Here is a 16,812-nt window from a genome sequence, read left to right on the forward strand (position 1 = left end):
GCAGCTTTCAAATACACAATACAGTATTGTAGCCAAGAAACAAGGACTTTTTGTGTTTGCTTGAATTATCAGTCACTGCATATAACTCTCTTCCACACCTCCTCTCAGAAAATGTTGTCTAACAAATCCTGTGCAAAGAAACACAGGAAAGGGAAAATGGGAAAATGGAACTCATCTAGCATTCTGATGAAGGTGGATTATCCAATTTCTCTTCTATAAACTGCTCCATCAACATGGTCTACTCTGGATTATTTTAATACCATGACCATCTTCCCTGATTTTCATGCACAGAGTACACTCATTGGGATAAGTGGACATGTTGTTTCCAAACACAGGGCTAAAGTCTGTCTATAGGGCATCCTGGTAATTTATACTGATCGCAGTTTGGTGTTTTGTATTCTTAAGGCAGGCCAAATGGAAGAGTTCCGAGTCCAAAGAGGCTGCCCAGTACCTGGCCAGGATGCCAAGAGCACCATGCTCCCCCTGTGGCTGGCTGTCAGGTTGCTGTCTACTTCAGTGCCAGTGGGACATGCAGTGTGACCCAAGGTTGGACAGGTGACAGGCTGGGGTGGGAATAGGGCTTGGTATTGTTTTTTTTTTTTAATTTTTTTAATTTTTATTTATTTATGATAGTCACAGAGAGAGAGAGAGACAGAGACAGAGACAGGCAGAGAGAGAAGCAGGCTCCATGCACCGGGAGCCCGATGTGGGATTCGATCCCGGGTCTCCAGGATCGTGCCCTGGGCCAAAGGCAGGCGCCAAACCGCTGCGCCACCCAGGGATCCCCAGGGCTTGGTATTGTTAACTATAGTCACCATGCTAAACATCATATTCCCAGGATCTACTTATCTTATACAGTAAATAGAAGTTTGTACCTTTTGAGTGCCTTTGCTCCTTTTTTGTCTACCTTGCCCCTCACCTCTGGCAACCACCAACCTGTTCTCTGTATCCATGAATTAACAGTTCTAACCAAATTTTAAACAATGCAATTTCACATACTAACAGATAAAAAAAATTATTTCCTGTGTTGAGTGGTGTTTAAAACTGCTCGTGTGTCCTACACTTGGGTATGAAGCTGGCTCTTTTCCACACTTGAAAATCAGTGGTTCAATGAAAAGACAAAGAGAAATAGAAATCTACTTCTTTAACATGACAATGAGTATTTATTCTAAGAGCTAATGATAGACTTAATGGAAAAATGCTAAAGCCATCCTTTTAAAAACAAAATGAAACAAGAAAATCTTCTTGCTATCAACATTAATTCTTCTTGCTATCCAGACATAATATAAGCTAGAAAAAGAAATACAAGAAATAATATTGGAAAGGAAGAGACAAAAAGGTAAATTGAGGATAACATTACTTAAAAACTAGAAAAACCAAAACAATTTGTCAAACAAAAATCTTAAGTAATTATTAATTAATTCTTATCAAAATAGTGAAAAAGTACTTGGACAGAAAATACTATTTGAATATCAGCAATAACCGATCAGAATACATAGTATTATGGATATTACCTATTTATAATGATATATATGTATATATTTCCTATACAGTGAAAAAAGATCCATTAAGAATAACAACAAATGTTAACAATGCTTAGGAAGTTGCTTAATTTAAGTACCTCTGGCTTAAAGTTCTACCGAAAAATTAAAAAGAGGAACCGCAAATAGAGAGTTCCATATTCTAGGGTGAAGGACTAAATATGATAAAGATGCAGCTTTTCTCAAATTTATCAATAGATTCTGTAATAATCTCATTAAAAGTCAAAATAGTATTATTTTCTTATAACTTGGAAAATTATTATAAAATTCACTTGGAAAATGACCAGGCAAAAATCATAAAAATCAAAGAATTTTTGTGAAAAATTAAGTATACTGGGCAGCCCCAGTGGCTCAGGGGTTTAGCGCCACCTTCAGCCCGGGGTGTGATCCTGGAGACCCAGGATCGAGTCCTGCGTCCGGCTCCCTGCATGGAGCCTGCTTCTCCCTCTGCCTGTGTCTCTGCCTCTCACTCTCTGTGTGTTTCTCATGAATAAATAAATAAAATCTTAAAAAAAAAGAAAAATTAAGTTTACTAAAACGGTTAGCCCTAATGGCCAAATAACAAAGCATATTAAAGCAACAGTGATTAAAATAACACAGTACTGGCCCCAAAGAAAGACATATATTTTAACTGAAGTGGACAGAAAGCCCAGAAATACTGTATTTATGACAAGTGTTTAATAACAGAATTATTATGAGTCACTAGGTAAGGTAAGCATTGCCTGTCAGATGATGGAATACCAATTTTGATAAAAGTAGTAGATTGCTAAAGCAACGGCTCCCTAGAATCATGTCTCCATTTCTGCACCCTTGTGTCTCTTGCTATGGACACACTATAAAGTTTTGGGTGCTTTGTTATGCAGCAATAGATATCTCTTATAACATCTCATGGCATATACCAAAATATAGTCTAGATAGTTGAATAGTTAAATAAAAAATCAAAAGAAAATAAAACTTGATCTGAGACTTGCATGAACTTGTGACATTTCAGGTGTAAGACATTCTGGTAGTGTGCTCTCTTTACAAGGGAAAGCCTAAAAATTGAGCACCTAACATTAAATACCTCACGAGATACAGTAGCAAAGGAAACAAAATGGAAAGAGAGACAAGAAACTGGGAAAAGCAGTAGCATAAAATATGAAGGCTTAATGTCACTTCTTCATAAATGTATTCAAATTCATGTGTATAACAAAGCTATGAGCAGAATAGTTACATCAGAGTACATAAGACAGTTTATACACACAGGGAAAGACGTCAGATCTTGAGAGCAATCAAGGAAGTAGAAGTAGAACAACCCTGAGGTAACATTTTTGTAGCAAGAAATTTAGAGGGAAAAAAAGGTATAATTTGGTGTTAGGTTGTATTTTGATAGCACCACGAGTGTACATTTTGGAAAGCAATATATTGAAAGGCACTAACATTTTTCTACCTTTTGACTTAAGATTCCTGTTCTAGGAAATTATCCAAAGAGTATAATTCGACAAGTGTAAAAGGCCAAATGCACAAAGGTACGCTTTACAATATGGTTTTTATAGTAAAACTCGGAAACTTTGTATTGTCCAGTAAAGGGGCGATTACCTAGAGGCATTATGATTATATTATATTATTATTATTGTTTGAGGAATTATGATGATGATGACGATGATGATGGATATCCAAGTTACCATTCAAATACAAAATCATGAAGATCACAAAGTAGCATAAACATGTTTATGTCATGCTAGATACAGATAATTTAAAATTGAATGCTTATAATGAACATAATGGAACGAATCCACATGATCTTATCAAATTCTCAGACTCTCTTCGAAGTAAATTTTAGCTCCACAATTACAGAAGATACAAAAATTTAAACAATTTCTCTATGTTCAAGCTTTTAATGATAAGACCCCATGCCTGTTAACTGCAGCATCCACCCATGTTTCCAAGTAACTCAATCCATCATCTTTGTGTGGCCAAAGGCTTGATCTTCCCACTATATCCCACTTTATCACTTCACATAATTCAAGGAATTGGCCACACTATGCAAACTAGGAAATAGCTTCTTAAGATTTATGGGGGGGAGGGTCACAGGTTTTTCTCCCCCACTTTTCAAATAGCCATTTAAGCGTTCTATTTTACAATACAAACACTGAAAATGCGGTTAAAGATCAAGGATCAAAGAAAAAAATTAAAAAAAACAATAAAAATAAGTAAAACTCAGTTACATGGGACCTACTCTGTACTGGGCACCGTACCAAGTGCTTCATTAATCATTTAATGCTCACAATCATCCTAGGGGTAGGAAACAAAGGTAGAGGAAAAATCAATAAATTTCCTTACTGCCTACAGCCCATTGACAGGTCCTTGAGATAGGCAGGGAGACCTTTCTCTAGGGACTCAACTGCCTCCGTGTTGATACTTTGCCAAGGGCAAAAAGAAATCTTAGCTCAACCCCCAGGACCCTGTAAGTCTACTTCAACATATAAAAGTTCTTTTGAAGACTTCTTTTATCTCTGCTCCTCCAAGGTATATGTTGGAAATCATCCCCCAAACATATGACCCACCAATATTCATTCGAAGGGTGTCATGACTCAGGTTTTATTAGACAGTAATAAATGAGATTTCCCCTAGAATAGCTAGCCCCCTCAAGGTCCTGGAAACCTTGCTTGCAAATTTCCTTAGAAACTTAATGCTGGGGCAGCCCGGGTGGCTCAGTGGTTTAGCACCTGCCTTGGGCCCAGGGTGTGACCCTGGAGACCCGGGATGGAGTCCTGCATCCGGCTTCCTGCATGGGACCTGCTTCTCCCTCTGCCTGTCTCTCTGCCTCTCTCTCTCTCTATGTCTCTCATGAAAAAATAAAATCTTTTCAAAAAAATCAAATTAAAAGAAAGATAAATGCCTGAGGGATTCAGAGGAGGAGTTAATACCCGTAAAGGGGTTTCTCCAATATCAGTAGGACTAACCACAGTGGGTACTTAGTATGCATATGAATCGTGAGTGAAGGAGGTATTATCTAAAATGCAAATGTCCAGGGATCCCTGGGTGGCTCAGCGGTCAAGCACCTGCCTTCAGCCCAGGGCGTGACCTTGGAGACCCTGGATCCAGTCCCCATAGTGCTCCCTGCATGGAGCCTGCTTCTCCCTCTGCCTGTGCCTCTGCCTCTCTCTCTCTCTCTGTGTCTCTCATTAATAAATAAATAAAATCTTTTAAAAGCCTAGGGGAGGTGGGTGGGGGGTGGGGGTGACCGGGTGACAGGCACTGAGGTGGGCACTTGATGGGATGAGCACTGGGTGTTATTCTATATGTTGACAAATTGGACAGCAATAAAAAATAAATTTATTTTTAAAAAAAAATTTAAAAATTAGGCTCTCGGAGCTTGCAAAAAAAAAAAAAAAAAAAAGAAACTTAATGCTATCTCTAACCATCTCCCAACTTGAAGGTACATAATGGGTCACTCCTCATGACTCTAGCGCAGCTCTTTCTGCCCATGAGTCCTGTCCCTGTGCTTTAATAAAACCACCTTTTTGCATTAAAAAAAAAAAAAAAGAAAAAAAACGTCCCATCCACCCTGGCCCCGCGACCCGGGGAATCTTGAACTCAGAGCAAGCACCTGTTCACTGAAGGCCGGCTTCAAGGAGGTGCGGGTGGCGTCGCAAAAAAAAAAAAAAAAAGCGACGCAAAACCGCGCCGCGCTGCTTTCCGGCACTGGCTCCGCCCCCTCCGGGAGCGGGAAGCGGCGCCGGGATCATGGTGGCCGCCTGCCTTCCCCGCGAGCGCCTGAGGCCCCTGGCCGGGTGGTTGTTGCTTTTGTCCGTCGGCAGCGTGGCCGCTGGTCGGATCGAGGTAGGCGGAGGCCCCGCAGAGCCGATGCGCGAGCCCCGGCCGCCGCGGGAGCATCCTCGGGGCGCCGGGGACGGCGTCAGGCGGGGCGGGGCGGGGCCGCGGGGCTGTGCCTTCGCCCTTGACCCGCGACGAGGGGGCGGGGCGCGGGTGAGGGGGCGGGGCGTGGAGTGAGGGGCGGGGCGTGGAGTGAGGGGCGGGGCGCGCGGGGGCGGGGCGGGGCGCGGGGCGAAGCGCCTGCTCCTGGTTCTGCGTCGCGGGAGGTCGGGGTCCCTGCGCGCCTTTCCTCCCCCAGGACTCGGGGTCGGGCCTGCGCCTCCCGGGACCAGGCGGGATCATCTTCCAGTTCGAGAACCGTCTTCCGCCGGAGCCCACGTCCTCCGGGGTTGCTACTGAGTCACACACCTGTTTTGAAACTATTATTTTTTGCAAATAAATTTTTTTTTTTTTTAATCGCACTTGGTGATCATGGCTAGATTGTGTTCTCAACTTCAAAAATTGCTTTCACGGAGTCACACACCTGTTTTGAAATTATTATTATTATTATTTTTGCAAATTTTTTTTTTTTTTTATGATAGGCACACAGTGAGAGAGAGAGAGAGGCAGAGACACAGGCAGAGGGAGAAGCAGGCTCCATGCACCGGGAGCCCGACGTGGGATTCGATCCCGGGTCTCCAGGATCGCGCCCTGGGCCAAAGGCAGGCGTCAAACCGCTGCACCACCCAGGGATCCCTATTTTTGCAAATTTTTTTTAATCGCACATGGTGATCATGGCTAGATTGTGTTCTCAACTTCAAAAATTGCTTTCACTGTGTCACCTGTTTTGAAATTACTATTATTATTTTGCAAATAAACTTTTTTTTTAAATCGCACATGTTGATCATGGCTAGATTCTGTGTTTTGAACTTTAAAAATTGCTTTCAGGGAGGATCCCTGGGTGGCTCAGTGGTTTAGCACCTGCCTTCGGCCCAGGGCGTGACCCTGGAGTCCCAGGATCGAGTCCCACGTCGGGCTCCCAGCATGGAGCCTGCTTCTCTCTCCTCCTGTGTCTCTGCCTCTCTCTCTCTTTGTCTATCATAAGTAAATAAATAAATCTTAAAAAAAAATTGTTTTCAGTGCGGTGGGGCTCAGTGGTTGAGCACCTGCGTTTGACCCCAGGGCAAGACCCTGGAGTCCCGGGATCAAGTCCCACGTCGGGCTCCCTGCATGGAGCCTGCTTCTCCCTCTGCCTGTGTCTCTGCCTCTCTCTCTCTGTGTCTCTCATGAATAAATAAATTAAATCTTTGATAAATAAATAAAATAAAATAAATTGCTTTCGCTTTCCCAGTTCCACTGGCTTCATGGGAGCCTTGGTCATTTCTTGCCTAGACTGTTTGCAAGAACTATCTCGTCTCCCTCCCTCCCCCCCCCCCCCCCCCCCCCAGGCTTCTAGAGTCACTCACTTGTATGTTACATTAGGCTTCATAAAAGGCAAACCCACTCAGGTCATTCTTAACCATTTAATCCTTTCAGTGTTTTCCTGGTTGCTCACAGAAGAAGGTCTAAACACATCATAATCTGGTCTCTGCCCACGTTTTGATCTTTTTTTTTTTTTAATTTGATTTATTTATTCATGAAAGACAGAGAGAAAGAGGGGCAGAGACACAGGCAGAGGGAGAAGTAGGTTCCTCGCAGGGAGCCGGATGGGGGACTGGATCCCAGGATCACGACCTGAGCCAAAGGCAGGCGCCCAACCCCTGAGCCACCCAGGCATCCCCCAATTTGAATTTCAAAAACAAGCAAACTATACTAATGTATTACTCTCTTAAGTTCTTAGGTAACGAATCTACCAAAAAGTCAAAAGGAACACAAAATAATTCAACGTCATTAAAACCTGTTGAACAACCAATGATTTTCATGCAGCTAAATATCCAAAACACAGCAAGATTCTAAATTATAGGAATAATTAATTCAGTTTCGCTTTGTTTTTTGTTTTTTTAAGATTTTATTTATTCATTCATGAGAGACACACAGAGAGAGAGAGAGGCAGAGACACACAGGCAGAGGGAGAAGCAGGCTCCATGCAGGGAGCCTGATGTGGGACTTGATTCGGGGTTTCCAGGATCAAACCGCTGGGCCACCCGGGCTACCCTATAAGGTATATTTTTAATATAATACAAGTATGAATAGAAGTTAGCTATTTTCCTCCTTTATTTTAGTGAATTATCTTGTATCCTTCATTTTGGATACCATTTTTTTTGTAGTTACGTTGTTGCTGTGGTTTTTCACATTAACCATTAACCATGTTTTTTTTTTTTTAATGCCTTTTGTTCTTCCCTTTTTTTTTTTTTTTACTAAGATGCAGTAAAAGCATAACCTCTGTAGAGCCTTTCCTTATCCCTTGCCTTTGCTTATACTGTTGTTAATTTGTACACTTAGCTAGTATAGCACTCATCTGCTATAATCCATACATTATAGTACCTGTTATTCCATCATCGTTCACTTAAGAATGGAAAGGCTAGGAGCACCTGGGTGGTTCAGTCAGTTAGGCCTCTGCTTTCAGCCCCGGTCAGGATCGCAGGGTTGTGGGATGGAGTCCCGCATAGGGTGGGCTACCTTTGGGGAGCCTGCTTCTCCCTCTCTTTCTGCTGCTCCCCCTGCTTGTGCTCTCTTTCTCTCTGTGTCAAATAAATACATTAAAATCTTTAAAAAATAAAAAGAGTGTAGTAGCTCCCTAACTGGTCTGCCTCAAGTTTCTCTTCCTTCCAGTCTATTTTTCAAGCTGCAGCCAGAATAACTTTTAAAAATGCAAATCAGATCGTGTCACTCATAAACATCTTAAAGCTTCCTTAAGGATCAAGAACAGAATCTTCAGTATGACCCATGAACAAGGCCCTGCATACTTTGGCCCCTGCCTTGCCTGCACTTCCAGTTTCTCTCTCTCTCTCTCTCTCTCTCTCTCGATTTCTTTGACTTCTAGTTACTCTAATCTTTCAGTTTCTCAAAACCTTTTAAGTTCCTTTCTGCCACTAGGGTGGATTTCCTTTTGTCTGAAATTATCTTCCCTATTCTCTTTATCTTTTGGATCCTAACCTAAATGTCACTTCTCGAAGGAAAACTTCCCTGATGCCTTCCCACTTCCCACTGCCAGAATCAGGTCAAGTCAGGTCTCTCTAGGAGTCTGTTATACTCTTTCATGATACTGTGTATCTTTTCCCTATAGGATTTATAGTTTGCCCTCATCTGCTTAATGTGTGTCTATCAAATTGGATAGTAACCTCTGGAGGCAAGTACTATGACTGTTTTGCCCATCATTGTATTCTGAGCACTCAGGACAGCAGCTGGCACATGACAGCCAATAAATGGGATGAATGAATGCTACATTGGCGTGGACATGTTTGCATGCTTCTTTATTGAACTCTGGGGTTCTTGAGAGGAAGCAGCATGCTTTTTAGTGATTTTTGTATCACCGTACTTTACGTGTACCTGGCACGTAATGGGCCCTCCATTCATGAGATGGAGAATGAGTGAGTAACTTTGCAGTGCCTGTATTGTTTTGTTTAAACAATCACAAAAGAGTTTTGCCATATCGAATTCTTCACTGAAGTCTTGATGTAAGAATTTCCAGCTAGAAGGGACATTTGAGACTATTTGAGACTATTGAGTCAGATCTTACCTTCTGCATGAGGGAAGTCAAGTGACTTAACCCCAGTCTCACAGCCGTGTGTGCAATAGGATTGGGGCTGAAGTCCAGATCTTCAGATTTTTAAACTAATGCTTTATCTATTGTAGTGCATTGTTTTCTTTTGCATCTAGGTATCTGTTGAAAAAGGTTAAAAAATACATGTATATGTGTATATGATCCACAGATTTGAGGGAATTTTTAATTTTTTTCTCCCTAAAATTTTCTTGCCAGCTGAAAATTAAAACAGCTAATGTTTGTTATGCGATTATTATGTTCCCATCACCATTCCTACCTTCTATGTGTTGGGTAATATTACTATTTTATAGATGGGAAAATGGAGGCTCAGAGCTTTCCTAAGCTTTTAACGCTAGTAAATAATAGGGCCCAGATTGGAATCCAGGCAGGATAACTTCTCATAATTAATACTGTTTGGTAGCAGATCTGGGGTCATTAAGGCTTATATCCACTATTATTTTAATATATAATATCATGCTCATTAGGTATTTGGATGTTGGCTTTTGAGGTTTTGTAATACTCCACGATGGCAAATATGGTTCAGACTTTAACAGATTAGCCAAAGGATACATAACAATGTGCTAGAGAATGTGGTTAATCAAATATTTTGATGTGTTCAAATAAAGTAACTGGAACCATCTAGCACAGAGTAGGAAGAAGTAATGAATGAGACTTCAGTAAGAAGGGTGTTAATTTTTATGTGTAGCATCAAGGCATGAAAATAAGATGTTCGCGGTTTGAAGACTGAATGGAAAACTAGAAGCATATGAGGAAGAGCTGGTTGTGTTCGAGATAAAATGTATAAAAACAAGCAGTGCCCTAAGACCCCACTCCAACAAAAAATAAAACTTGGGTTCTTTATAAGATCAAAACACTAGAACCTTTATAAATGTGCATAGTGATAACTTACTCTCATTATATTATTACTGAAGACTCCATGAATCTTAACTGTTCTTTTTCAGTCTTTATTCTCAGAAATGTGGTTTTTCTAATGTTTTTGTTCTTATTTGACTTGTAGGATCAAACAGAACAATTCTTTAGAAGTGGCCATACAAATAACTGGGCTGTTTTGGTAAGTATGTTCTGTAAAGGTATATGTTGCTGTTCACATTAGATAGGTGAGAAAATTTTGTGTGAATCAAATTTCTGAAAAAAAAGTTTCTCATCTTACACGCCTTATTTGATTTGGCTGTATTTTAAGTTGTATGAACTAGTATTCTGTGCCTTCAGTATGCTGTGTGGTGATATGTAAATGAATATAAGAATAAATAGGGATGCTATTGTTAAAGGAATCATTTTATAAAATGTACAATTCATGATGGAAACTAATAATTGTATTATCTGTAATGTTTGTAAATACTCTCTACTTGGACTGTTTTTTAATTGTTTTCTTTTCTGGCTATAAAAATAAATGATCGTCATAGAAAATTCAAATTATACAGAAAAGTTTAGAAGAGGACAGATTAATTTTATATTGGGTGACTATCACCTCAATTTAAAAAAACGGAAGACAGAGAAAATATGTTCAAGTCCCACGCATGCCAGAATTAACATTTTGATTCCTCTAGCCTTCTTTCCCTCCACATATAAGCACAAAGATAAATGATTTTATGTAACTAGGGTCATCTTATACCTGTTTTTTTGCACCCCATAGCAGTATATCTTGGAGGTCTTTCCCTGTCAATGTAGAGATGCATAATCTACTTCCAAAGGCTGCGATATTTTCCATTTTATCAATGTACCATAATCTGTAGTTCATGGGTATTTAGATTCTAAATCTTTAATCATTTTAAACAAGGCTATGTTGGACAGCCTTATACCTATGCCTTTGTGAACCTGACTGATATGCTCTTTAGGATAAATTCCTAAGGCATTAATTTGGGAAGTTATGGAGCATAATTGCTCTCCAGAAGCACTGTACCTACCTCTTTTCTCTAATCCCAAAACAGCTATGTATTATGACTCTCTGCCTTTTCTTTTTGACTGCTAGGTAACAAATTAAGTTTTGTTTTAATATCATTTGTTTTGATTCTTACTAAAGTTTACTTATTGGCCTATTTTTTTCTTCTGCCCTTTTTTTTCTTGGTGTGAATTACCATCTTAATTTATCTGGATTTATAAATTCATATTTTTAATTTCCCTAATAGAATAGAATACACGTCATCAATTCTGTTTTTCTTGCACTTGGAAAGTATTTGGATGATAGTTCCAGTCCCTGCTGGGGACTTTTTCATGGCATTTATATGATTAGAAGATATAATAAATTTGACTTAATGAAAGAAAATATATGAAAGGGTTGACTAGAAGAAAGAATGAGGAAATAAGGAGGCAAGAAAGAAAGTGAATTTTTGTGAAAAAGGAAGGGGGAGTAGATGACGCACTGCATGTCAAAGCCAGTAACTCATGTTGGAAAAGGAGAAAAACCGGATAATGAATTGTAGGACTACAGTGGGAGCGTAAAGGAGGTGGGTGGGTGGGTAGAGGACTTAGACTAAGAGCGTAGAACAACCGCATAAGAGTATAATTACCTTTACTAAGGCTAAAGGATGACTGCATGTTTGGGGCCTTGTAGTTTTATTGAGAATAGTTTCATTAAAGTATGTAATTATCTCTAGGTTGCTAAAAGTAAATAGTGATTACATTCGCCATATATATCTGTATTACATACAATTTTATTGTGATTAAATAGAATACCCTAACGTGAGTATATGGATCGTTTTATTGTTCTTCAACAAACAACACCTCTGTGCTACTCCTCCAGAGAGATTTTATGAAGAAATTGAACAAAAGCTGCTCAAGATAAGGAGACAGGTTTTTGGTGACCACTTAAAAGAGGAGGTAACTTACCAAGAGGCAGGCCACACTCCACCATTCCAGAGGATAACTTGCTCTCCAGGAAACTAAGAGTTCTTTAATGACTAATCTCTCTATGGGAATTCTTAAAAAAGGGTGTACCTGTCTACCTTTCAGACAACTAATTGCCAAAGGGCTCATCCTATGGAGTAAGAGCCTATTACCTATTAGCTTATACAGCATAAACACTGAAGCTTTTTTAGGCTGGGAAACCTCTAACTGAGCCCCTCTTTGGTCTCAGTAACTTGGGTCTCAGATAAGAAATTAAATGAGGATGAGAAAGAATTACTACGGAGCATTTCACAACAATTGCAGTTTTGTATTGTGTGTAATATTTTACTCATGGACTCAGACTTCGTAAAGTGAGACTTTAGTGAATTGTGCTTTCTTAAATGGAAAATTCTTAAATTTGACCAGGCCCAAGTTGGAAATACTAAGCATGCATTTTTTTTTTCAGTGTTATATAATTCACATTTAAAAAACATGTGTTTTTATTCTCTACCAATTTGAATTACTTTGTTTTTAGTCTTGACTAAATGATCAAACATAAATGAATGCCCTTTTGCCATTGTACTATGACTGAGAAACTTTGCCACCATAGGGAGATAGAAGGAAAATTGAATTTCATTTTAGTTTCAAGATCTGCTTTCAGTAAATCATTTTTGCTGCTGTTTGTTTATTTATTTTTAAAAGATTTTATTTATTTATTCATGAGAGAGAGAGAGAGAGAGAGAGGCAGAGACACAGGCAGAGGGAGAAGCAGGCTCCATTGCAGGGAGCCTGATGGGGGACTCGATCCCGGGTCTCTAGGATCACAACCTGGGCTGAAGGTAGTGCTAAACTGCTGAGCCACCGGGGCTGCCCTTTGCTCCTGTTTAATAAAAAAAAAAAAAAAAAAAAGCTATAATGCTAATCCTTACTCATGGTTAAAAAAAGGTACAGTGATGAAGGGTGTAAACTGAAAAATCACAATATCCCTCTTTGACTCCCATTTTTAATCTCTGTGATCACTATTATTATTTTCTTGTGCATCCTTTCAGAAATTTCCAGTGCATATAATTGCATTCCTATGTACCCCTCCCTCCTTTTAAAAAGGTTAATGGATCATATCACATGCTCTTTTACAACTGGCTTTTTTTTTTTTTTTTTGTATTTCATTTTGAGAATATGAATAATTTATATTAAGTTGGTATGTCCTGGTCCTTCTCTTTTGCCACCTTCATTTCATGTCTAGTAAGTTGCTGGTAAAAATGAAGGCAGTCTCTCAGGTTTATGCTTAAATAATAGCTGAGAAAAGGCTTTTGGGTATGATAAAGTGCACTGAATATACTGGTTTTTATTATGACTAATTCAGATGTAAATTAAGCTATTTCTGCTCAAGTTATGGAATCAGTAGATTTCTAGCTTTATTTCAATTTTTCCTAGTATAGGCAGTGTTATAGTGAAGATTCTTGAATATGTATTTTTGCATACTTATCTAAGATAAATCAAAAGATAAATATATATTCAAATTTGATGTATGTTGCAAATTACCTTCTTAGAAGGTTTATATTAGTTTAAATTCCCAACAGTAGAATATGGGTTATTCATTTTCCCACATGATTGCCAATACTATGAATTGTCATGAACTTTTGAATACTTATCAATTCGATTTGTGTTTTTTAAGTTATGACAAAAGTTGAGCATCATTAAGAGTTTTATTGTCCATTTTGAATACCTTTATTATGAAATGATTGCTCTCATCTTTTTCCCATTTTTGAAAATTGGATTGCTCATTTTTTTCTCATGGAGCTACAATTATTTCCAGTTTTTCATTTCATTTAGGACTTTATGGTATTTTTGACACATGGAATTCTACATTTTAATGTAGTCAAAAATTATAATCTTTTCCTTATTGGATTCCAGGTTGAAAATTCATCTTAATAAAACCTTGTGTTCTTTTCTGTTTGCAAGGACAGGAGTATTTATGCAATTCTCAAAGCTGTCATTATACCTACTACAAGCAGAGGCATGTTGTAGGAGGTAGGGAGGGTCTTTGGGTTATTTATTTATTTATTTATTTATTTATTTATTTATTTAAAGATTTTTACTTATTCATGAGAGAGAGAGAGAGAGAGGCACAGAGACATAGGTAGAGCGAGAAGCAGGCTCCATGCAGGGAGCCTGACATGGGACTTGATCCCGGGACTCCAGGATGACGCCCTGGGCTGAAGGTGGCACTAAAGTGCCGAGCCACTCAGGCTGCCCTCTTTGGGGCTTTTAGAATGGATTTTCCAGAGGGCTGATTTTTGAGGCATGGCCTTAGATTTGCCCGGTACCTTTGATATAATTTTTAGGGATCATTTTTTTTTTTTAATGTAAAACTTATTTAAATTGTTTCTAGTTTTCTATCAGTTCAATAGTTTCTTTATGATGCATTCTCTTACGTTCATGTGAAAGTGGTATATTACCTGTCTCATATTTTTCATAACTAGAATTAGAAAGCAATTCAGAGTGAAAGGAATATTATATAACCCAAGGTAGTTAGTTTTCTATTTTATAAAGAGATTATGGGCTTGCTTTTGATTCTAAAGAATTTAATCTTTTTAAATTTAGGAACGTTATAGAATCATATAAATTGAGAGTAACTAAGTTGGTTAAGTACTTGATTAAATTCTTCCCAAATTTGGTTTCTCTTGAGCTGAATGGTCTTTTTAATTTAATAGCAGTTATGAAAGACTTCTTTCTAGAGAGATTAGTTTTATTGACAATTGTTCGTATGCTTTCCTGTTTGTAAGTCTGAATTATGATGTACTCTTTTTTAAGGGATCTGTAAATCCTACTTAAAGGGAAATAATTCTGTAACTTGGTGGCTTATTTTGATTCATAACAATAATATATTTGTTTTAATACTTCAGGTATGTACATCCCGGTTCTGGTTTAATTATCGACATGTTGCAAATACTCTTTCTGTTTACAGAAGTGTCAAGAGGCTAGGTATTCCTGACAGGTAAGAATTCTTAATAAAGCTTAACTCTGAACCTCAGTGAAAATTACTGTTAGACAGTTGTTATTATTTTTGCATGTTTATGTTGCTTTCAGAGATAAAGTGATTTGAAATTTTATTGTTGTTAGAGTATACCATCATGTATATAAAGTGGCTGTTACTTAAGACTGTTTGGCAAATTACATAAAACAACAATTAATACCTTAGAAGGTAAAAAGATTTAAGTATAATTGTTTAATGTCATTTATTTATTTATTAAATTCTTCAGTCTGGGTTTCTAATTGTAGGCAACAGAAAACAATTTTGACTGATTCAAGTAGAAAAGTAATTTATTGAAAGTATATTGTTAGTTCACCAAATTGCTGGGAAGGCTGTATACAGTCTTAAGTCAGGAACGTGTTAGACTAGGTAACAGGAAAGACATCTGAAAATCATGACATAAAACCAGCCAGTGACAATGATACTGCCACAAATTGCTGCCTAGACTCAACTACTGCATAGCTGCCACCATCACCTTTAAAAACTTAATGCTGCTGCTGCCTGAATGCAGCCCTTGTTGTCCTAGCTTCTTACTCTCTCTAGCTCTTAATTTAGAGTTCTTGGTGGGAAAGACATATTGGCATTAAAGTGCCTGTGCTCATGCTGAAGGGGTGACGGGAAGAATGACTATGGCATTTTTAGCTTCTATAAATGGAGGTAGGCTCTGCCTTCTAACGAGACTCATGAAGTGGGATATTTCCTATTTACATGAGGGAGTTCAGGTACTAAGCAAAACCCCTATGCCTCTGCCTGGATACATATTCTCTACCTTTGGTTTGTCAGATATGATCGGGCTAGTTTTGCTACTTCCAGTGTAGTTACAGAAGAAACTGTGTTCAATTTAGTGATTTAGGTTTGATTTATTTAGTCCTATGTTCCCCTCTTCCTTTGAGGCAATATGGAAAGAGCTTTGCAACCAGATAGATGGAAATTTGAAATCTGAGTTAGTAAGTGATTTTCGTTAAGTCACTTTATCATAGCCTGTTTCCTTGGTGATGTGGTCATAACAGTACCTTCTTTGCAGGACTCGGGTCCTTGCAATAAAAAGCAAATAGAGATATGTATAAAGTGCTGTAGGAGTACAAAGGAAGCAGTGAATAACTCAGGAAACAGAGACATTACATTCTATGTAAATAGATCATGTTAGCCTGAGAAGCTGATGAGAACTGTAATTTAATTCCTGTATTTCATCTGGAAATTAAGGCAACTTGGTAATATTACCATTTTAAAAGGTATATTAAATTAAGTGTGAGAAAGAATGGTTTGCTATATCAAGTTTACAGGTATTATTCTTGCAATTAGCCAATTACTATAATTTGTCAATTGGTTCTCCTCTAATAGGGCTGTGTGGTTAGTCCTTTGGCTTTTAACTGCTGTTGCTTCTATACACTGTTTGCTCCTCCAGGGAGTTAGTATGCATACTTTGGCAATAGTTTTGACTTTAGTAAATGAATCTTTGTCTGGTCTGTAGGTTATTATGGTATGTTTAAATGCTCTAAGTAAGATTTAGAGAGACATTTTATTTTTTATTTTATTTTTTATTTTTTAGAGAGACTTTTTAAAAACAGAATATAACCATAGGCTGTATTTTATATATTATAATTGGTAGGTTTGCTCCAAGGTTTCTGAAGCATGTTCTTTAAAAGCTTATTATTTCGTGGGATTGCCTGTTTACCTCTCTGTGACATCTTTTATGGGGAATGAATTGGGGATTTAAACCCATTTGTTATTTTACAAACAGAGATCAATATAAAAGATTCGATTTGGCTTTTAGCCTATTTACAGTGAATATTCCTCTTACTAGTGATTTGTCTTAGCTTTACTCCTACCTGGAATTAAGTATAAAGATATTTCTAACTAAATTCTTAGGAAGTGACAAATTGTTATAAAAT

At 38.3% G+C, this 16,812-nt stretch overlaps 1 protein-coding gene and 1 pseudogene across 1 annotated transcript in view; one reads left to right on the top strand and one right to left on the bottom strand.

Moving 5' to 3' along the window:
- Nucleotides 1-228: 228 nt before the first annotated feature.
- LOC112679185 (serine protease inhibitor Kazal-type 2-like) lies at nt 229-3,129 on the bottom strand (annotated as a pseudogene).
- Nucleotides 3,130-5,208: 2,079 nt separating this feature from the next.
- Nucleotides 5,209-16,812, top strand: part of PIGK (phosphatidylinositol glycan anchor biosynthesis class K) — a 107,186-nt gene continuing 95,582 nt past the window's right edge. Inside the window, exons 1-3 of the mRNA XM_025417946.3 lie at nt 5,209-5,366; nt 10,061-10,114; nt 14,793-14,884. Coding sequence (XP_025273731.1) covers nt 5,271-5,366; nt 10,061-10,114; nt 14,793-14,884 — 242 coding nt within the window. The 5' untranslated portion in view covers nt 5,209-5,270. The remainder of the gene's footprint in view (nt 5,367-10,060; nt 10,115-14,792; nt 14,885-16,812) is intronic.

The sequence above is a fragment of the Canis lupus genome, chromosome 6 (genome assembly GCF_003254725.2).
Source record: "Canis lupus dingo isolate Sandy chromosome 6, ASM325472v2, whole genome shotgun sequence".
Classification (NCBI taxonomy): Eukaryota; Metazoa; Chordata; class Mammalia; order Carnivora; family Canidae; genus Canis; species Canis lupus.